Here is a 19,161-nt window from a genome sequence, read left to right on the forward strand (position 1 = left end):
TATATATATATATATATATATATATGTATATATATATATATATATATATATATATATATATATATATATATATATATATATATATAACAGAGGCTCCTACCATCTGGGGTGCCCCCAAACTCACTGGAGGAAAGGCTGCCAAGGGAAAAAAACTTCCAGCACTAAGAGAATCATCTTTCAACACGAGGTGCAACAAAATGAATCCGTTTTTTATGCAAAATAAACACAATTGGTAATTTTGCAATAAACTGATTAACTTGTTGCACCTCTTGTTGAATGGTGATTCGCTCTGTGCTGTGTATAAACGTGTGTGTATGTATAGATATATGCACAGAGAGTGATACAGAGTGGAGCAACAACATGCAAGAGACAGGAATTTGAGTTAGGTATATTAGATATATTGAGAGACGTGAGAGTCGTGTCTGGCATATCTACTATGCCTGTCTAGTTATGGTTAAGAGTTATCAATAGTATAAATAACTCCTTTCTCACCATATTCTTTCTTCATCTCTTGATTTTCCTTCTTTATAGTTTCTCACCATATTCTTTCTTCATCGTTCAATCTTTGTTTATCTTGTTGTGGTTATGCTTTGCATTTTCGATTCTATTATAAAGGGGAAGATGTGTCGTGTCTGGCATATCTACTATGCCTGTCTAGTTATCCTGTGGAATGTTATCATTCATGTGATGTCATGGAATGCTAGGGACTGGACTCTAGGAGTCAGTTGATAACTGGGCTGAGCAAGTAACATACTGCTCCTGGTGGGAATCTTTCTTCCTTGACTTATACTTGTAACCCAAACTTGGAATAAATACCTTAACCTACCACTTAGTCTGATTCCTGATTCCTACACCAACACTACACGTGAGGTAGAAAAAGATGTGATATAGAGAGCTGAGAAAGAGAGGGAGGAAGAGGGACATAGAGAAGTAAACCTAGCTGTTAGAGGTTAAGAGATCAAGTGTTAAGGTGGAAGAGGTGAAGTAAGGCGAGAGAAATGAAACACCAATTGCCTGAGAGTGTGGGTTAAGGCTGGGAAGCCAGGTATGCACTCTAAAAGGCAGATTTATTATTTTTTAGCGCAACACAGCAGAGCAACCAAAGTTACTATACTATGTTGTGCAAGGTGGAGAAAGCAGCGTGGAGCCATATATATTAAAAGTGGACTGCTTATGCTCACTACCCCTGCAATGCCACATAAACAGGATACCTAGTGAGATGCACAACCTTTTCACCACGGTGCAGAGGTGTGGTGTCCTCTCTAGCATAGGTTTTGTACTTGAAAACTACCCTGCTAGCACAAAATCCTATGCCTACACAAATTGTTAAACATTCCACACATTGTATGTGTGTTGTACAGTGAAGCATACAAGCATCATATGGAATGTTTGGAGAAACGTTTTCATATTTCCACGTTAGCATCTTCTTTCAGGAGACATTATTTTTTGACACAAAGCTCAGTCAAGCGGTCTTAGTAGATTGAGCCAAATACGTTGGGAGTTTGCACTAATTTACCCAAGTAACGCCCCTTTGATGCAAAGTGGAGTGGTACAAATTAGCACAAAATGCTATCTTCACTTCGAAAAGGGCAATTGTCCAGAACAAAATACCCTTTTGCATGGGGAAGTAAATGCCCTTCCAAGAGTTTGTGCAGATTTGTGTTACTTTGTGTGATTTTGTCCTGGTGTAAACCCTTAGAAATTTCTTTTAAGCATGCTCAGCTGTCAAAGTAAAAAATAGCTTTTTTTTATAAGCAAAGTTATTATACTAGGAGTTTCGACTTTCCACTCACTTTAACAGGAGGGGCTTCTAGTAGGTGCGGGCCAGACCGTAAAACAGCTATGGGTAAGGGTTCAATAGTAAAGCATAAAGAATAAGAGGGTAAAGGTTTAAGTATAAGGACAAGGGAGATTAAAGAGGCAGAGATGTAATACAATAAGTGAAGGGTAAGGATAAAAATGGTATATGTATGTGTGTGTATATATATATATATATATATATATATATATATATATATATATATATATATATGTATATATATCAGAATTGCATGCATTTGACGTGAAGGTATATCAAAGAGTTCATGTATTCCTTTTAGTTTGTCTCAACTTAAGAGGTAGAATTTTAAGAAATATTAAGGCTGAACTGAAACTTAAAGACCAGTTTAACATTTCATAACTGTCTACTAACCATTTGTTTATTACCTATAGGCCATTTAAAAAAAAAACAATTGAAAGAAAAATCCACCAGTCGATATAGTATGATCTTAAGGAACACCATGTATGATCAGGAGAAAGGCAACCACGAACAGACATTACAAATCAAGACGGCGTTTTTGTATACGGGAGGGAGCTTGATCGTAATGACACTATTCCAGAGGTGAGGATGTCAGCAAAGTAGACTGTGCATTTCTATAGTAAGCTATTCTAGAATTGCCTCTGTAAAATAAATAATGTTAATAAATTAAATCAGGAATTATCGTGGTAGCAGCATCTGCACATGAATTAACAAAAGTCATCCTTAAAATAAAGGTAGGAGGAAAACGGTGTCAAATGTGATCATTTAAAAAAAAGGCTCTAGCAGTGTTATATATAGGCAGAGAAGTCTCTGCATGACTCACGCTACATAGCCCTACACGTGCAGGCCCATTTTATCATTCTAATTTAAACAAGGGCAAGGTAATCACCCTAGATTTAAACAAACCTCTTGGTAATCTGCCCCATACTCATCTCAGTGGTATAAGTAGCTTATATATATTTCAGCTGAAATCCGAAGTGAAAACAACCATTGATAACCCTACATTGATATTTCAAATTCTGACATTTACAGTGACCATGGTGTACCTTTTTAAAAATATGAAAGAAAATGTTGAAATGTGTGTGACATGTGGCATTTGTATTGTTGCCCCAGAAACCTTTAGTGGCTTCCATCTTAATGCATAATTTGATATAAATTAAGAAAGTGCTGTATGTCTGCTGTGAGTGTCTCTTTCAAACATCCGCACCTGCTTCCACCTCTAATAAGTGATCATGCCGATTAATACAAACGCAGGTGATTTGTGGTTTAACCGTTTCTCCTCTTTGGAGCTCTACAATGAAGTGGCTGATGCCGGTGTTTGGGCTGACTGAGAGTTCGCGAGACTTCTTCAGCGTCGAAGGCACGGTGCTCTGAAGATCTTCAAGGAAATATTTCATCCAGATTCTCAAGAACGCTCCGTGACTCACTACCAGTATGTTTGCATCCAGGATTATTTCGTCGCTGTCTGCATCGGGGTGGAAGTCATAGGCACCTCCGTGGTTTTCCGATGAGAAAGCCGATGCCATTGTACTCTCGAATGCATTGCCTGTAAGTCCACTACATCTCTCCTCCAGAGCCAGCTGGCAGAGAAAGTCAAAGAAATCCTTTGCTCGTGCTTTCACCTATGAATCAAAAATCAAAAAAAGAGCAAAGGGAGATTACTTTTTATATCATTCAAAACCGTATTAGATCTAAAAACAACTTCTGAAAATTGCTAAGGGGTTAGTTATTCCCCCCAACACTATTTCGTTAAAGCAGTCTACGTTTTTTTAAAACAATACGTTCAGCCCTACAAAAGTGAAAATTGTTCAACTGTAATATTCTAACACTGCATTTATTTGCTTAGTTTACCTACGTATACATTACCCTCCCTGACCTTTTAGACTTGGAAGAGGCATGTTCTTAAACCAGGTCGCCAGCAGTTTTCATCTTATGTAGGAATTGGCAGGGTTATTACAAGGTGCTGGCACCAGTCCCGCCATTATTATGTTCTGTTTTGTCAGAAATTATTGCTGAACTTGGGTAAGGAAGCAGGCCGTTTTTTGGGGTATCTTTATACCTAAACGATGTGCGAGTTGAAGTATCACTGGGTGTCATCCACAACTGATGCTTTAGATTCCCAATATCCTCTGGATTCACCCTTGCCCACCCCCCTAAACACGTGGACTCCAGGTGATGGCACACACACGCTTTGCCTAGAGGAATGCCTGGGAGAGAAAAGCACAGGTCAGTCATCCTCTTCTGTCACACACTCACTCTTTCCACATTGTTTAGTATTAGGCTGAGAGCCCCACCAGCCAATTCAGATATGGCGGGTGCCTGGTTGCCTGGAGGCATGCGCGAGGTAACTTCACCAAGGAGGATGGTTACTGGCAACAAACGTGTCCAGCTCCTAAATAAAGCAGACAGAAGGAGGACACCCAGGGTCATCCAGCCAACTGTGGCCTTCAACATCATCTACAGTAACTCTGAATTTCTTATTGCCAGGCTAAGCGAATATAAAATGAACAAATTAAAAATACACCATCAATCAGTCTCCTATCTATTAGTCACCAATAGTCCATGCTTTGTTTTAGTCAAAGTGAACTAACAGGCTAGAAGAACTCCCAAACCCTGTAACTATTCAGTTTCTGGCCTATGGTAACCATTTTGAAACAAAAAAGATAATGTTTTAATCAATGCCAGCTAAGTCTATGCCTGACAGCCCAATCAGGGTCCATATGATTGTAAACAAACACCAACCACAATGCGTTGTCTGTACTATATACAAACTGAGAGGATAGCTGTAGAGTATGTTAGTCCTGAAAATGATGCCTGTACACTTTTAGGTCTGCTCTTGGAGCAAGAAGCAGCCCTGGAAAATCTATTCAAATGAAATTGTCTGATTTAACCCATAGCCTGTGTATAAAGATTTACCCTTTACAAATCCAAACTTTCAACCAGCATAAAGGAGCTATCAATTCTCACTGAGCCCTTTTCCAAAGCATGCACCCTCGTAGTGGAACCCCCAAAATCGTAGTAACTTTTGCAGCGCAACTCTTTTGCTTTTAGTAACAAATAAGTGCAATGCAACAGGTCTTGTATTTACAAGAGTTTGAGCTATTGGCATTGTAAATGACAATGCCAATAGCTCAAACTCTCGCAATTTTTGAAAAAGCGCCCTATGTGGCACTTTTGTTTTAAAGTTGGCCGAGCCCTTTTCCATAGATGAGCTGCATCTAAAGAAAGGACGCATCAGCCATTAAAGTGAAAGAGCGGTATGAGGTGTTTTTACAAAAAAAAAAAACACCTGTTCGTCAAGTTGACAAACAAATGCTTTTTTTGTAAAAGTGCCCCATGCCGCGGTTTCACTTTAATAGTGGCTGCGCACCTTTCTTTAGACGCAGCGTGTCTAAAGAAAGGGGTGTGGCTGACATTAAAGTGAAAACACTGTATGGGGCGCTTGTAAACAAAAAAACAAACAGGGAAAAAACCATGCTGCCATGTTTGTGCCATGTTTGTGCCGCAAACAACAAACTAAAGGTAAACTAAACTAAAATAAATAAAAAAATAAAATAAATAACAAACAAACTAAAAGGTACGGCCCCACTGCATCAGCATGGCATGGCATACAGTGCTATGAAAAAAAAGTAACGCGTTGGGGGAAGAGCTTTTCCTGAACATTTAACTAAATAATGCTTGGAGGCTGTAATTAAAGCCTACGAGTAACAACACATTTAACAGGGGTTGTCTTGACCAATAAAAAGCCACAGTTTCCAAAGGGCAATGACACAAGTCAAAGAAAAATATGAGCGGAGCATCAAGTCCATACTTGAATACAACATGCCTCGCAGAACAGCGCATGTGCTGCCCAGGCTCGACCTAAAAAGGTATGCTTAAGCCAGCCCAGCCCCATCACTGCCAGTCCTAGCACAAGCCTAACATCTAGAGCCTGTGGGGACCACCCTACTTGTAAGGAAATGATGTGCTCAGGCCAGGTAAGAGATAGTCATAGCTTTGCCCACTCGGCGTGGACTGGTACTTTGTGTATCCCATGCTATTGTTTCCAAGCCTTGTCAACAGGCCAAGGAATGATAATTTCCATGTCAGTGTTTTAAAAAAACATTAAAAGTTATTTAAAAGTAATTTTTTTACAGTGGAAGTTAACAGCTTTTAGAGGCCCCCATGTTAGGTTCCACTACCTGTCGTGCAACATGGTTGGGAGGGATATTTCTGCCCTCATCCATGCTTTGCCTATGGGCAAGGAGGTTCGTGCCCCTTATCCCCTCTCCTTGTTGACTTTAATACCGATGCCTTTCCCATTGATGGAGGAGAAATTTGTGACATGCCCCCAAATAATCATCCCAGGAAATGGCCTTGGACGGCAGACATCTACCCTGGTACTCCTTCCTCCCCCAATAAAATGAAAGTGATGGAGGACCATAACACGTGACAGCTACCCCAGTGTCCTCTATGCAATTGAGAAGATGGCAGACGGACTGATTCCAGGACATTTGCCAGGTGGTACCTCCTTCATCCTAATTTTGTAGGATGAAGGAGAGCTAATAAGCGACTTGATCACTGAGGTATTGTTCGAAATTGCTAACAGAATACAAAGACACTGGTTACTTTCCCAGATCCCTCCAAACCCACACATTTTAGAGGGCAAAGAGATCTGGAGAAGGTAACCGCTACCTAGTGCACTGTGCTCAAGTCTGGGCAGAACACAGAGACCGCTGTAACCACATTTTTTTTGTAATGTCAGAATTGGCTTCCCTCCTTTACCATCGGGCAAGGCCTGGTGAGTTACAGCATATTTGTGCCTAACGTCAGCACTTTAAATGGGAAAAAAGTGGAGGTACTCTTCAAATTTAGCTGTGGCCAGGGGGGCGTGGAAAATAGGCAGGGCCAGAGGCAGGACTAAGGGTGGGGCTAATGATAAACATTTAAAGAAAACATTAATTTGTTTTGGTGCTGATGACAAAATGCTTCAACATGCAATGTATTGTTGGTGCCCTTGCGTTATTGAGGATACTTTTAACAACCTCTTTCAAATGTTGCATATATGACAGTTGCCTCTGCACAAATGGCACATGAATCACACTTTATGTTATTATACACAGTTTCAGCTATCATGGGCAATTACAGAAGAAAAGCCGACTTATTTTCTACCAACCACTACTTGTTGACAGATTGTTGAACAGGTAACTATCAGGTTTCCCTTTTAATCAGAGACATTGCTCCAATGAAGGTAAAATCTGGAATTCTCGGTCCACCAAGATCAATAGAAACAAGCATTTACAATACAATGGTTTTGCCTTTGTTAAAGTTTGAGCTATTGGCATTGCTCTTGACAATATTTTTATTTATGTTTTTTTAACATAAATAAATGGCATTGAATGCCACTAGCTTTATCTCTCGCAAATGACACACACAATCACCCACAGAGAGCCCCCTCAACACACTTAGAGGCCTCCCCACACGCACACACACACAAAGCCCCCCACACACACAGCCACACAAAGCCCCCCCCACACACACAGAGCCTCCCTACACATTGCGAGCCCCCCACACACTGCGAGCCCCCCCACACACTGCGAGCCCCCCACACACTGCGAGCCCCCCCACACACTGCGAGCCCCCCCACACAGTGCAAGCCCCCCCACACACTGCAAGCCCCCCCACACACACTGCAAGCCCCCCCACACACTGCAAGCACCCCACACACACTGCGAGCCCCCTAACACTTTACAATGCAACGGTTTCGCCTTTGCAAAAGTTAGAGCTATTGGCATTGTAAATGACAACATTTTTATCTATGTGTTAGATTTGAAAACTGATAAATAAATAAATGGCATTGTCATTTACAATGACAATAGCTTAATCTCTCGCAAATGCCACACACACACACACACCCACAGAGAGCCCCCCACACAGAGCCCCCCCCCACACACACCCACAGCCCCACTAACACACCCACACAGAGCCCCCCCCACACACGGCGAACTCCCCCACACAGAGCCCCCCACACACACTGCGAGCCCCCCCAACACACTGCGAGACCCACAAAGCACCTACAGGAATTAAAAAAGAGCATCCCCTTGGGCTCGTCCACTACCTACTCACTGCGGCAGGCAAGTTCCCCAGTTCGTCGGCAGCTCTGGTTGTTACAACACATCCTCTTGTTCTTCACCAGGTCCTCATTTGTCCTTCAACATATCTCTCTTTAGTACCCATAAGAATTTATTCAGAAGCAAATGAGTGGCCTCAGCCTGGTGAAGGACATATACTATCACGTGCACTGGTAGCATGCCCCTAAGCGACTCTTGCATCTCTAACGTATAACAATAACGACACTTTTCACGAGCACTTTGATACATTGAAACCGGTTGCTAAAATTTCTAAGACAACACAAAACATTTATTCAGTCAGTCAGTCAGTCAGTCAGTCAGTCAATTTTCTTTATTTGATTATTGAAAATCATAAAAGAAGGAGCAATATTACATATCACAATTTCATTGAAGCACAAAAAATTTTAACAAATTTTAAAACATACAGTCATTATTATAAAAACATTTAATCTACAATACGACATACATAAATATATTAAAAAGAGCTAAGAAGAAGGACTTATTAAAACACGACTCATTTAGATAAATGGAAAAAAAGAGGAAGTTCATTTTTCAGAGATAAAGTGCCTGTACCTTATGCGATGCTTGTTTAAACGTGCACCTGCAACTAGAAAACTAGCGACTGAGAAAGCAACTTTAACATTAGGGAGAAGTTGCAAAAACAACAGGGCTGGTTTAACCTGGATAAAGCCCTGGTTACGTAAAATAGGGAGCAGATAACTTTTCCTGATCTCAGTGTAATGTCCGCAGAACATGATAAAGTGCATCGTGTCCTGTGTTGAAAAATGGTCACAGTCGCATGGTTCAGCATCATCAGGTCTAGACCAAATTCTAAAGTTACCCAGTACAAAGTGAATTAAATCAAAGCGAAATCTCGTTAAGAGAAAACAATGGTAAGAATTTGTAATCAAAAGGAGATAAGGTTCCATTCCTGGAGCAGAGGAGAGCATGAAATGTTTCCTGACCATAGTTTTTTTTAGCTCTACATCTTCCCTCTCCATGGCATATAAGTTTTCCAAGGTGTTTTTGTCTGATTTTAAATCTTCATAAATTATCCCGTCTGGAGAAGAGAAGAGCTCCGGGCGGCCTGCCAAAGTAAGCTGCGTTTTGACATATCTTAACCAAGGAATGTAGAGGGCTCTATCCAGGGCTAAACAATCTTTTAAGATGGTGTGATTTAAAGTGAGCTCCTGGTTGAGCCATATTTTTATCCAACCAATCACTGGGGCCAATTTTAAAATATCGGAGATATAGCCCAGGCCTAACTCTGTGTGTAATGCAAAGGTCGGAGTTGATTGGGGAACAGAAAGCAAAGATCTCAAAAATTTATTTTCTACATTCTGTATTTTAGCAGAACTAGTATATCCCCAGATAACAGAGCCATACTGGGCAACTGACAAGCATTTAGATTTATAAACTTTGATGATACTTTCCATGGGGCGGGCGCCCAGTTTTTTGGCAAACCCTAGCAGCCCTGCGGCCGCTCTAGCGACAGCGCTGCTTTTGGCCAAAAGCTGGGGGCCCCAAGTGCCCCTATCGTCAAAAGTCACTCCTAAATATGGAAAGGAGGGGACTCTCTTGACCTCCTTTCCCGCACAGAAAAATGTTAGCGACTTTCTTTTCCTGCCTGCGGGTCCAGCAATCATTACGTGTGATTTATCTGTATTAATTTTCATGTCCAGTGACGACATAAAAGCCCCAAAAGATGCAAGGAGTTTATTTAGCGCAACTCCGGAGCGTGCCAGAAGGACGGCATCGTCCGCGTACAGGAGTACAGGGATCTTTGTCTCACCTGCACGCGGAATGTCACTGTGGGATGTTATCATTACTGCCTCAAGATCATTGATGTATAGAGTAAAGAGGAGGGGGGGCAAGTATACACCCTTGCCTAACCCCCCTCTCTGACTTAAAGTGACAGGTGCATCTTCCTTCCCTAGTTACTCTGACTGAGGTCATAAGGTCCTTGTGTAGCTCAGCCAGGTATTCAACCAAAGGGGGGTCAAGGCCCATGGCCAGGAGGATCCTCCACAGCTTTGCCCTGTTGACCAGGTCAAAAGCTGATGAGAGGTCCATAAAGACCATGTATAATGACCCCTCCTTGGCGATCACGTATTTGTTTAAAATTAATTCTAAGTTAAGGCACTGATCTAAAGTTCCTCTTTTGGCTCTAAAGCCATATTGTGCATTGGATAAAATGCCCTTACTTTCTAAAATCAGGGTCAGTCTGGATAAGAGGACTCTCCCCAAAATTTTTACACTCGAATCAATAAGGGAAATCGGCCTGTAACAAGCCGGATCTGTCCTCTGTCCCTTCTTAAAAATTGGCACTATGGTCGAGTTTGCCCAGCTAGAGGGAAAGATAAATTCCCTTGTAGCATTGAAAATATTAGTTAGGATCTTTGAGCTAAAATCAGGGGCGCTCTTAAAAAAGTCTGCCGGAACCCCATCTGGTCCTGGTGCCTTTTTGCAGAGTGTATCGTTGATAGCTTTCTTCACCTCCTCCTGGGTAAAAGGAGAGATGGAATTTGACGATTGAGAAAGAGGTAATACACATTCTGTGGTCGTATTAGTGTGGCTGTAAATATTGCTAAAATGTGTCACCCATTGATCATCTGGGATAATACAGTCCGCTCTTTGATGATCTAGTCCTACAAAATACGGGTGATTTATCACTGCCCAAAATTTAGCACTGTCTTTCTGTGTCTCAGGCAGTAACAGATTATTCCAGGCTTCCTCTTTTATCTCAGATTTCCTCTTTCTAATAGCTAGGTTGTATTGTTTCCTTAATGATGCTAGCAATACTCTGTCTCTAGGTTTGTTCTTTAAGGCTTTAAGTAAAGTTGAATGGGCCTTGGAACAGTTTGTATCGAACCATTTGGGGCCCTTTGGCTTGTTGGACTTTGCCTTCACAGTCAGATCTGTATTGACTTGGTGGCAGATAACACTGAAGGCCTCAACCATAGTAGCGCTAGAGTTTTTGTTGTCTAAACAAATGGCAACTTCTCCTTCGACCTTGGCCAATGTATCTTGTAAGAAAGTTATAGGGGTAACTTGGTCCCATTTAAGCCTTCGGTTTTGATCTCTCAACACAAGGTCTGTTGCACAGAAATTGTCAGACGTCCTATTTCCCAAGACTCCCTGGGCTAAAACCTCTAAAATCACGGGATTGTGATCACTAAAAACAGAGGTTATTACTTTATAAACAAATACTTCAGATAAAAATTTAAAAGATACGAAAATATAATCGATAATTGTGCCTCGGTCCTTGCCCTCATATGTCGGCAACCTCAAGTCAATAGAGCAGGTACATGATTCATGAAGGTTAAAGGTAGCCAAAAGTAGTTTCAGAGCCTCACCACTAAGTGTATGTTCAAAGTGCGGCGTAGGGGAGTATAAAAAAAGATTCCTCTGGTTCTCTTTGACAACCCGCCTGGCAAGGGTGAATGTTAAAATCTCCCATGAGGATCACCTCATACCCATCGGAACTGTTCACAGTATAAGTGGATAAGAGATCCTCTAGGGATACCAAATGCTCGGTAGGAAATTGACTGGCTGGGGAATTATAGAAATTTATAAGTAAAATAGGATGGGAGTTTGGTGAGGTCAATTCAACCGTTAGACAGTTTTTAGAATTAGGCTTAATGTACCTTGGTTTTCCTTTAACATCAAGTGAAATATATGTAGCCAACCCTCCCCTTGCTCTTCCTGCTCTACTGGGATCTGCAGGTACATAAAAATGAGAATAGCCATCTAAAGCCAAACAATCTGATATTCCCCAAGTTTCCTGGAAAGCAAGAATATCATAGTTTCTAATTAAGTCCAGCCAATTCTTATCTTTAAGTTTAGCTCTAAGCCCGGCGGTGTTCCAGCTCATAACTCTGCAAGCCCCAACGCCTGCAGAAAAATGAGCTGACGGGCCAGGAGCGGGCTGTGGACCCTCAACATCATTGTTTCTGGCTGGCAAAAGTCAGTCGTTTTGGTCCATAAAAGAAAGTGGCGCAAAGCGGTTAAAAAGTTCAAGTGGCTGTGTAACAGGTTTAAACATTGGAGGTTGATGACGATGAACTGATGCGTTGTTCCTTAGATCTTGACCCCATCTGAAGTGAGAGTCCCAGTTGGTATCCCACCCTGGGGCAGGGGTCCTTGGGAAAGATACGTTCTGCTATTCCCCAAAAATTTCAAGGTAAGGGGAACCACAGTGCCTCTTCTTCGTTGGGGAGGAAAAATATTTGCAAGGATATTGGGAAGAACGTCTGGATTTGAAAAGCTCACCGCCACACAGTCCCCTTTTAATTTTTTTGGCCGATTTCCCAGCCAAGGAACCCTGGTTGCAGATTTAATCACACTTGCAAGATGATGTTTCCCCCCTGGTGCTAGCCGCATATTACTAGTTAACCAATGTAGGGCTTTGCTGCAGAGTGAGTTTGAACTTTCCGCTATGCCCCCAATGGGGGAACATTTGCGAGGACCAAGACCACGGGTGTGGCCTCGACGATGAATTGCAGGGGATCCGTAGAGTAAGTTTGAGCTTGTGCTTGTATTTGTGCAGGGGGAATGTTAACCAAGGGAGTTGGATCTGTTAAAGAGCATGCTGGTATGAAACCCTCATTTATAGCAGTTAGGGTTGGTTGCGGTGGATTCTCCCCAAGCAGTTCTATTTCATCTCCAACACCCATATCACTTCCTGCTTCAGCTCCTCTAGAATTGTTACCCGGATGAGTAACTATCGTAGTTATTTTTTCAATGCCACTTGCAACTGTGTTTTGGAGTGCACCCAGCTTCTTGACCTCTGCTTGCAATTTATCAATCTTGGATATGAGAGGTTTAACAATGGTATTGATTTTCATCTCAATAAGATCAGCGATTTTATCAAGTATGGCTTCCTCAGAGGAACAGATCGGATGATCCTCAACATGAATCACTTGTTTATGTTTTGGGGTGGTTGCCCTCTTCCGCTTTGTCCCTGAGCGTAAACCCCCCCGCTTGGAAGGATTCTTTGTACATTGTCGTTTGGGTCTACCAGCATGTCCTATGAGAGATTGGTCTAGGACGGAGACCTGTGACTGTGTATCTTGCTCAAGGTCGTGATCAATATCATTGTCTGTGTTAACTTCAATGGGCAAGCCCTCAGAAGCTGGGGTTGCATTCTCCGGAGTTCCAGGTATAACTTGGGATATGATATCAGCAATAGAGTCTGCACTGTGAGCATCCTGTGTAATAGTTCCATCAGACAAAATAGAAGCAGATATAGGTGGTGATGGGCAAAGCAAATCAGGAGATAGGCTCAGCCCCAATGACTCCCTCCTTTGCATGTTGATTTTCTGGACAGTCTGAACCAGGTAATTATTTATCTTGTTTTGTTGTACTCCGACAAGTTTTTTAGACATTGCTCAGACTGTGAATAATATTTAGATGACACACAAATGACTTACTTGAGGGTAAATCGCAGAAGAGACTCCTACAGCGTTTCTGGCCCTGCCCCTGCCTCCTCCTGCCGATGAGGGCCGTAGAGGGCCCGCCCTTTGCCCGGGCTTCGCCCCAGGCGTCCCGCGACGCGGGTCTCCTCCTCCCTTTATGCCGGTGTCTGCGCTCTGCTGGTGCGTTCCGCGTCACTTCCACGCGCCGCCGCGAGGCCTGCCGGGAGTTGTAGTCCTCCCGGAGCGGCGGCGCGGTTACCAATGCCCGGTTTTTGACTCTCGGCGGTGGCGGCTTGGGCGTCAGCTTGGGCGTCCGCTCTGGCGAGTTCTTTTTGTGGCCTGGAATGACTCTCGGCGGTGGCGGCAGGTAAGTAAGTCTCCCCCCGCTCTGCCGGTCTCCTCCTCCCTTTATGCCGGTGTCTGCGCTCTGCTGGCGCGTTCCGCGTCACTTCCATGCGCCGCCGCGAGGCCTGCCGGGAGTTGTAGTCCTCCCGGAGCGGCGGCGCGGTTACCAATGCCCGGTTTTTGACTCTCGGCGGTGGCGGCTTGGGCGTCAGCTTGGGCGTCAGCTCTGGCGAGTTCTTTTTGTGGCCTGGAATGACTCTCGGCGGTGGCGGCAGGTATTCACACAATAGATCGTCTATAGTAATCAAACGGCAAGGCAGAACACAAAAGAGGATGTCTCCAAGCAAAAGAAAAAAAAACACACTTGGCTAAACCAAACCCGATGGCCACAGAATGTGAGAAAGAACAGAAAAAAACGCAGAAAAAAAAAGCATCACTCCCGTCGTAAACCATTCTTATGATCTGCATTGTCAGTGCACACTGCTAAATATAACCACATGTTCCAGCATTGGAGCAGAACAAATCAAAACAACTCCTCCACCAACTGCGTGCGAGTCAGGCACACACAGTAAAGTGAAGGCCTCTTGCAGCTGCAAATAAAGTTTTTTTGGGAATGGGGGCTATTAAGGGGGAGCACTTGGATTCTCCTGGTTTTAAACTGAGACGACGCGGGGCACCATAGTTTGTAACCGCACATAAGGCATGATGCATGTGTGGGCGAAAGAAAGACAGTGTGAAATGTTAACCAGAGCAATTGCCAGTGGTTAGACATATCACAAGCATTCCACCTATCACGTTTTTGTGCGTTTGTTCTATTAACCATTGTGATTCTGTAAACCAGTAAAATCATGAATTACTGGTGCGGCTGCTTGCCAAAACCACATGCATCATAGGAGCTGTAAGTCCAACATCATACATTTGCAACTGCTGGAGAATCAGAAATCGACTACAACCGCTGAAGAAGCAGATCTCCCATGCAGTAAAAACACCATTCGGGGAAGGTTTGCAGAGAGGCGCACAATTTCGGTCCCATATTGCAAGAATTCAGTAATTATATTTTATAGCAACTTTTTTCTACAGTTCGAGGTGCAACATCATGAGGAAGGAAATGTATTTGAAGGGAGTGTGATCGAGGGAAGATATGACAACGTGCACACCTTGGAGAAGAAACAAAACAGACCTTTGAATGACACATTGCGTTATGACAGCCAAAATGCTCCTTTATAGTCGAATTTGGAAAGTAATAGAAAAAAAGTCTGGAAAGCGGCAACGGCTGAGCTCATGTGCTCCCTTCTCGCTGACACAACTGATTCGTATCACAACCCTGGAGGCAGAAGCTCGCGCCACATCCCGCGCACAAGACACACTTCACTTCACTTCCCTTCCCTTCTGGTTAACAGCGGTTTAAGAAGCTGCAGACAAGCCACCTCAAGCTATAGCAAGGTTAGTTCGTTAATCTATTCTTATTACCGTCTGTGAGTAAATGAGTTGGCGAAATTAATCGTTTATAGAAAAAACATTTGAATTACCGTCGTGAAACTAAAAACCAAATGCTACATACATGCTTTAAGTACTAAGTAATGGAAGCTAGCTGGCTGGCAGATTGGACGACTAGGTAAACAATCGTATTTGTAGTCAAAACTGGCGTTCCTCAAAATAGACAATACACTGCTTCTGAAACTCACAACAATTTCAAATAGTGCAGTATAATTCACGTCAATGTACAAGTATTTAATATTTTTAATTTCTCAACAAAATATCTTTAAAGCTTTTAAAAAGAGACTGCAATATGTGCGCTAAGAACCCTAAAACAGGCTAAGTGGAAATCCTACTTTGTACAGAAATATTCACTTTTATGGGGGTAGGAAGCATCTCAATTCACTCAAAGCGCTTGGTCTGGAGGATAACTTTGCTCAAAGATGGCTTCATTTTAAGTAACAGCACACGATTCACGTTGACATGTGAACAAGCTACACATCTTCAACAGTGCAGTCAGCTCCCCCGTCCGTAAACGCAGTTTGAAGTATGACGCGCTATGCAAGTATTCCAATACGCACAATATTAATCAAATGTGTAAGGATTTAAGAGCAGACCTCCCAAATACTGAGCGAAGCTTTTGGATGAACGATATTAATTTTTAAGCCTAACCACACGCTTGCATGCAACTAGTTGTGCTCCGAGGAACTACTATGAAATGAATAAAACTGACTCACTGCTGCTGTGATTCAAAATGTAATCCACAAACCGACTAACCGAGCTGAAAAATTCTATTGAATTATCAGTCGGAGTGGAGATGGAAGGAAACCAGCGATATACAGTACAAGGGTGGGGAAAATCATGTAATATATTTTGCCTACAAAATTCAATACAGGTTTCCACAAATTATACTTTTAAAGCACAATGTGGTTTGTCTGTCTCTCTCATAACTTTTTTTGCACTTAGAATAAAAAGTAATGCGAGATTGTCTGCAGGAATGAGATACTTACGTGCAAACGTTATGTGAAATTGTGTAACGGGAATTAACGAGATAAAGCAGCAGTGGGAACGAACCCGCTGCAAACTGTGGCGTTTTGGGATAAGCTGTGTGACCTTGTTTGTTACAAGTTGTGCACTAGCTGTCCCCTTTGTTGACCGGGTTCCTCTGGATTTTAGATGTATTCAGTAGTTTCGAATGTGTTAAAATAATAACTGTTCATGCCGAGTACAATTCCGAACTTGTTTTCAGATGTAACCGCAAAGGTTTATAGCTTCAGTACTAGATCTGGTAGAAACGTTAATTAGGTAGGAGAAACTTGCGTAGTTTTGCATTACCTAAAATTCTAGAAATTACTGGAAATTGTGTACACTCCAGGCAACGGCACCTTGTTTCTACCCAGCCAGGCTTTCAGAGGCATCAGCACCAGCCTCGCGCATGCATGACTTTGCCCCATCCCTTAGAGGCTTGAATGGATGGGGCAGAGTCATGCATGCGCGAGGCTGAATCTTTTACATTCCTCGGCCTTTCAGAGCCATCAGTTCTCAAGTGACTGGCACCTCAACATCCCTGCTTGCAACGCAGCATCTCGTCCCTTCAGAGCATCTCACCCACTCGCCTCAACCTTCAACCCTCTTCCCTCGTTGTCTACTCCTCCCCCGTCACTCCAGATATTTATTATTATTTATTTACACCAACAGGATCCCAGAAAAGACGGCGGCTGCAATGAGGGAGGGTGCCGTCAATGCCGGACCAGATTCGGGGGCGTTCCAGAGAACAGGCTTTCGGCTGACGTAGCCAAAAGCCAAAAATTCTCAGGGAACGCCCCCGAATCTGGTCCGGCATTGACGGACAGGCCCGTCTTCCAATGGCTAGCCTCCATTTATGGAGCTAGCCAATGAAAGACGGGGGCCGTTCCTGTCTCCCGTATTATACTCATTAGGTTTTCGCCTGCGCGAAAAAGATGCGCAGAGCGCATCTTTCGCCAGGCAAAACCTAAAAACTAAAGCTTATTCATCCAACAGGATACAGGTTAGTTAAAAACCAACAAATTCAGGAAGCACAATGAGCTAAACTACTGGGACAACAAAACAATTTCTGGGACTACATTTGTCAGCTTGGAAATTGGCAGTAAATGTTACAAAGGGATCAACAGTGATTGCTAATAACGGACATCAAAAAAGCGTCCACCTAGATTTGAAGAGGGATTTTTCTTGCCGCTGGTTGTGTGAAAGTCAAGCTGTCTCATCCACTGATCTCGTTCCTACTTGCAGCCATGTTTAAAAATATGCCAGTGGTTCAAACCTTTGAATGGGTGAGCCTATATTTCAAAAACAGAAGAGATGACAGACTATTCGTGGAAAGAGAATTTCTCTTTGATGTGAGCAGATCATTCACACAGCTAAAACTCCTTTCACATTCACTGGTGAACACAGCAATGGTTTCAACAGTTTTTATCAATGACATAAAAGGTAGAGGTATGTAGGCAGCTTGACCTCCTTGTACTCTCGAAATACCCCAATACTATCCACCACATTTACTCTCAGGATTTGACATAGCTGCCTCACATCCTTGTCACCATATTGAATATCCTTAATACCTTCTGGTCAGTTTTCGGGATAAAGCAGTTTTATGTCCAGCGTAAACATTTTCACGTTGTATGCTTTGGGAGGGTCTGCCATTTTAGTGCTGACATGGGAAGATTTTGTGGTAGAACATCTTGTTTTTAAATTTTCAGCTACATTTCTGTGTAAATGAGCTGCATTTATCATTGGACATTTGCCCTTTTCATGCAGGAATACACTCCTGAATTAAAGGCTGCTGCAGACATCCATGGCTTCTTGTGTATGGAGTAGGGGTGTTCACCATTGATTCAAAGACCTTGAATGCCCTTGTCAGCAATTTTTCAGCATATGGAAGAGCTGCATCATCGTGCTGAAGCTGGCAAGAAAAGCCACCCAATTCTGCTTTTTTTTTTTTTTTTGGTCAATTTGTAGGGCGCAACAGCTACCCAAAAAGGGTTTTCCGGCGCCTAGACACAGCTAGTTTGAGGGCAGAAAGAGGGAGGTGGCTGTTGCGTGTTTATTGTTCAAACAGCCAGGTCTTAACAAGCTTTCTGAACCTAAGATAATTTCCTTCCTTTCAGATACAGGGGGGGAGCGTGTTCCAAAGGGAGGGTCCCAGATAGGCAAAGGATCTGCCACCTGTTCTTGCTCGTTTGAACCTTGGTATGCAGAAACAGGCAGCCGTCTGCGACCGGAGGTTTCTCTTGGGCGTATAGAGGTAGGCAAGAGTTTGGAGATATTTTGGTGCTGTACCTGCTTTAATTCTGAACATATAGTTCAGGGCTTTAAAGCGGATTCTGCTTTCGATCCTAAGCCAATGAAGATTCCTACGATGGTTCGAAACTCCGGAGTTTTTCGGAATATTGCAGAGTAGCCTGACCGCTGCATTTTGCACTACCTGTAGTCGTCCGATCACAGATTTGTTTGCGCCCAGGTACAGAATGTTGCCGTAGTCAAGCCTAGATGTGATAAGGGCATTGACTACGGTCTTTTGCGTTGACACAGGCAGCATCCAGAGGATCTTCCTCAACCATTTAACTATGGTGAGACATAGGCTGGTTACTTTACTGGCCTGTTTGTTCATGGATAGGGAATTATCCAGTATAAAGCCCAAGTTTCGGGCGTGGGTCACCGGGGTAGGAAAGGCGCCCATCTGATCAGGCCAATGTACGGGATTCCAGAGATCTTGATCTTTTCCCAAAATCAGTATTTCCGTCTTGTCGCCGTTTAGTTTTAACTGGTTTTTTGTCATCCAGTTCAAGATTTTTAATAGTCCTTCCTTAAGTAACGAAGGGGAGTGAGGACAAGATTCAGATAGGGAGAAGATGATTTGGGAGTCGTCAGCGTAGTTCATAAGTGTTAAACCCGATTTTTCAACAAGGTCGGCCAGAGGTTTTAGATACATATTGAAAAATAACGGGCTTAGGATGGACCCCTGAGGCACTCCATGCGA

General features: G+C 42.9%; 1 protein-coding gene across 1 annotated transcript in view; it reads right to left on the minus strand.

Annotated features, from left to right (window-relative positions):
- Nucleotides 1–2,180: 2,180 nt before the first annotated feature.
- Nucleotides 2,181–19,161, minus strand: part of TIGAR (TP53 induced glycolysis regulatory phosphatase) — a 329,118-nt gene continuing 312,137 nt past the window's right edge. The window contains exon 6 of the mRNA XM_086921416.1: nt 2,181–3,420. Coding sequence (XP_086777542.1) covers nt 2,992–3,420 — 429 coding nt within the window. The 3' untranslated portion in view covers nt 2,181–2,991. The remainder of the gene's footprint in view (nt 3,421–19,161) is intronic.

The sequence above is a fragment of the Lissotriton vulgaris genome, chromosome 1_1 (genome assembly GCF_964263255.1).
Source record: "Lissotriton vulgaris chromosome 1_1, aLisVul1.2, whole genome shotgun sequence".
NCBI lineage: Eukaryota > Metazoa > Chordata > Amphibia > Caudata > Salamandridae > Lissotriton > Lissotriton vulgaris.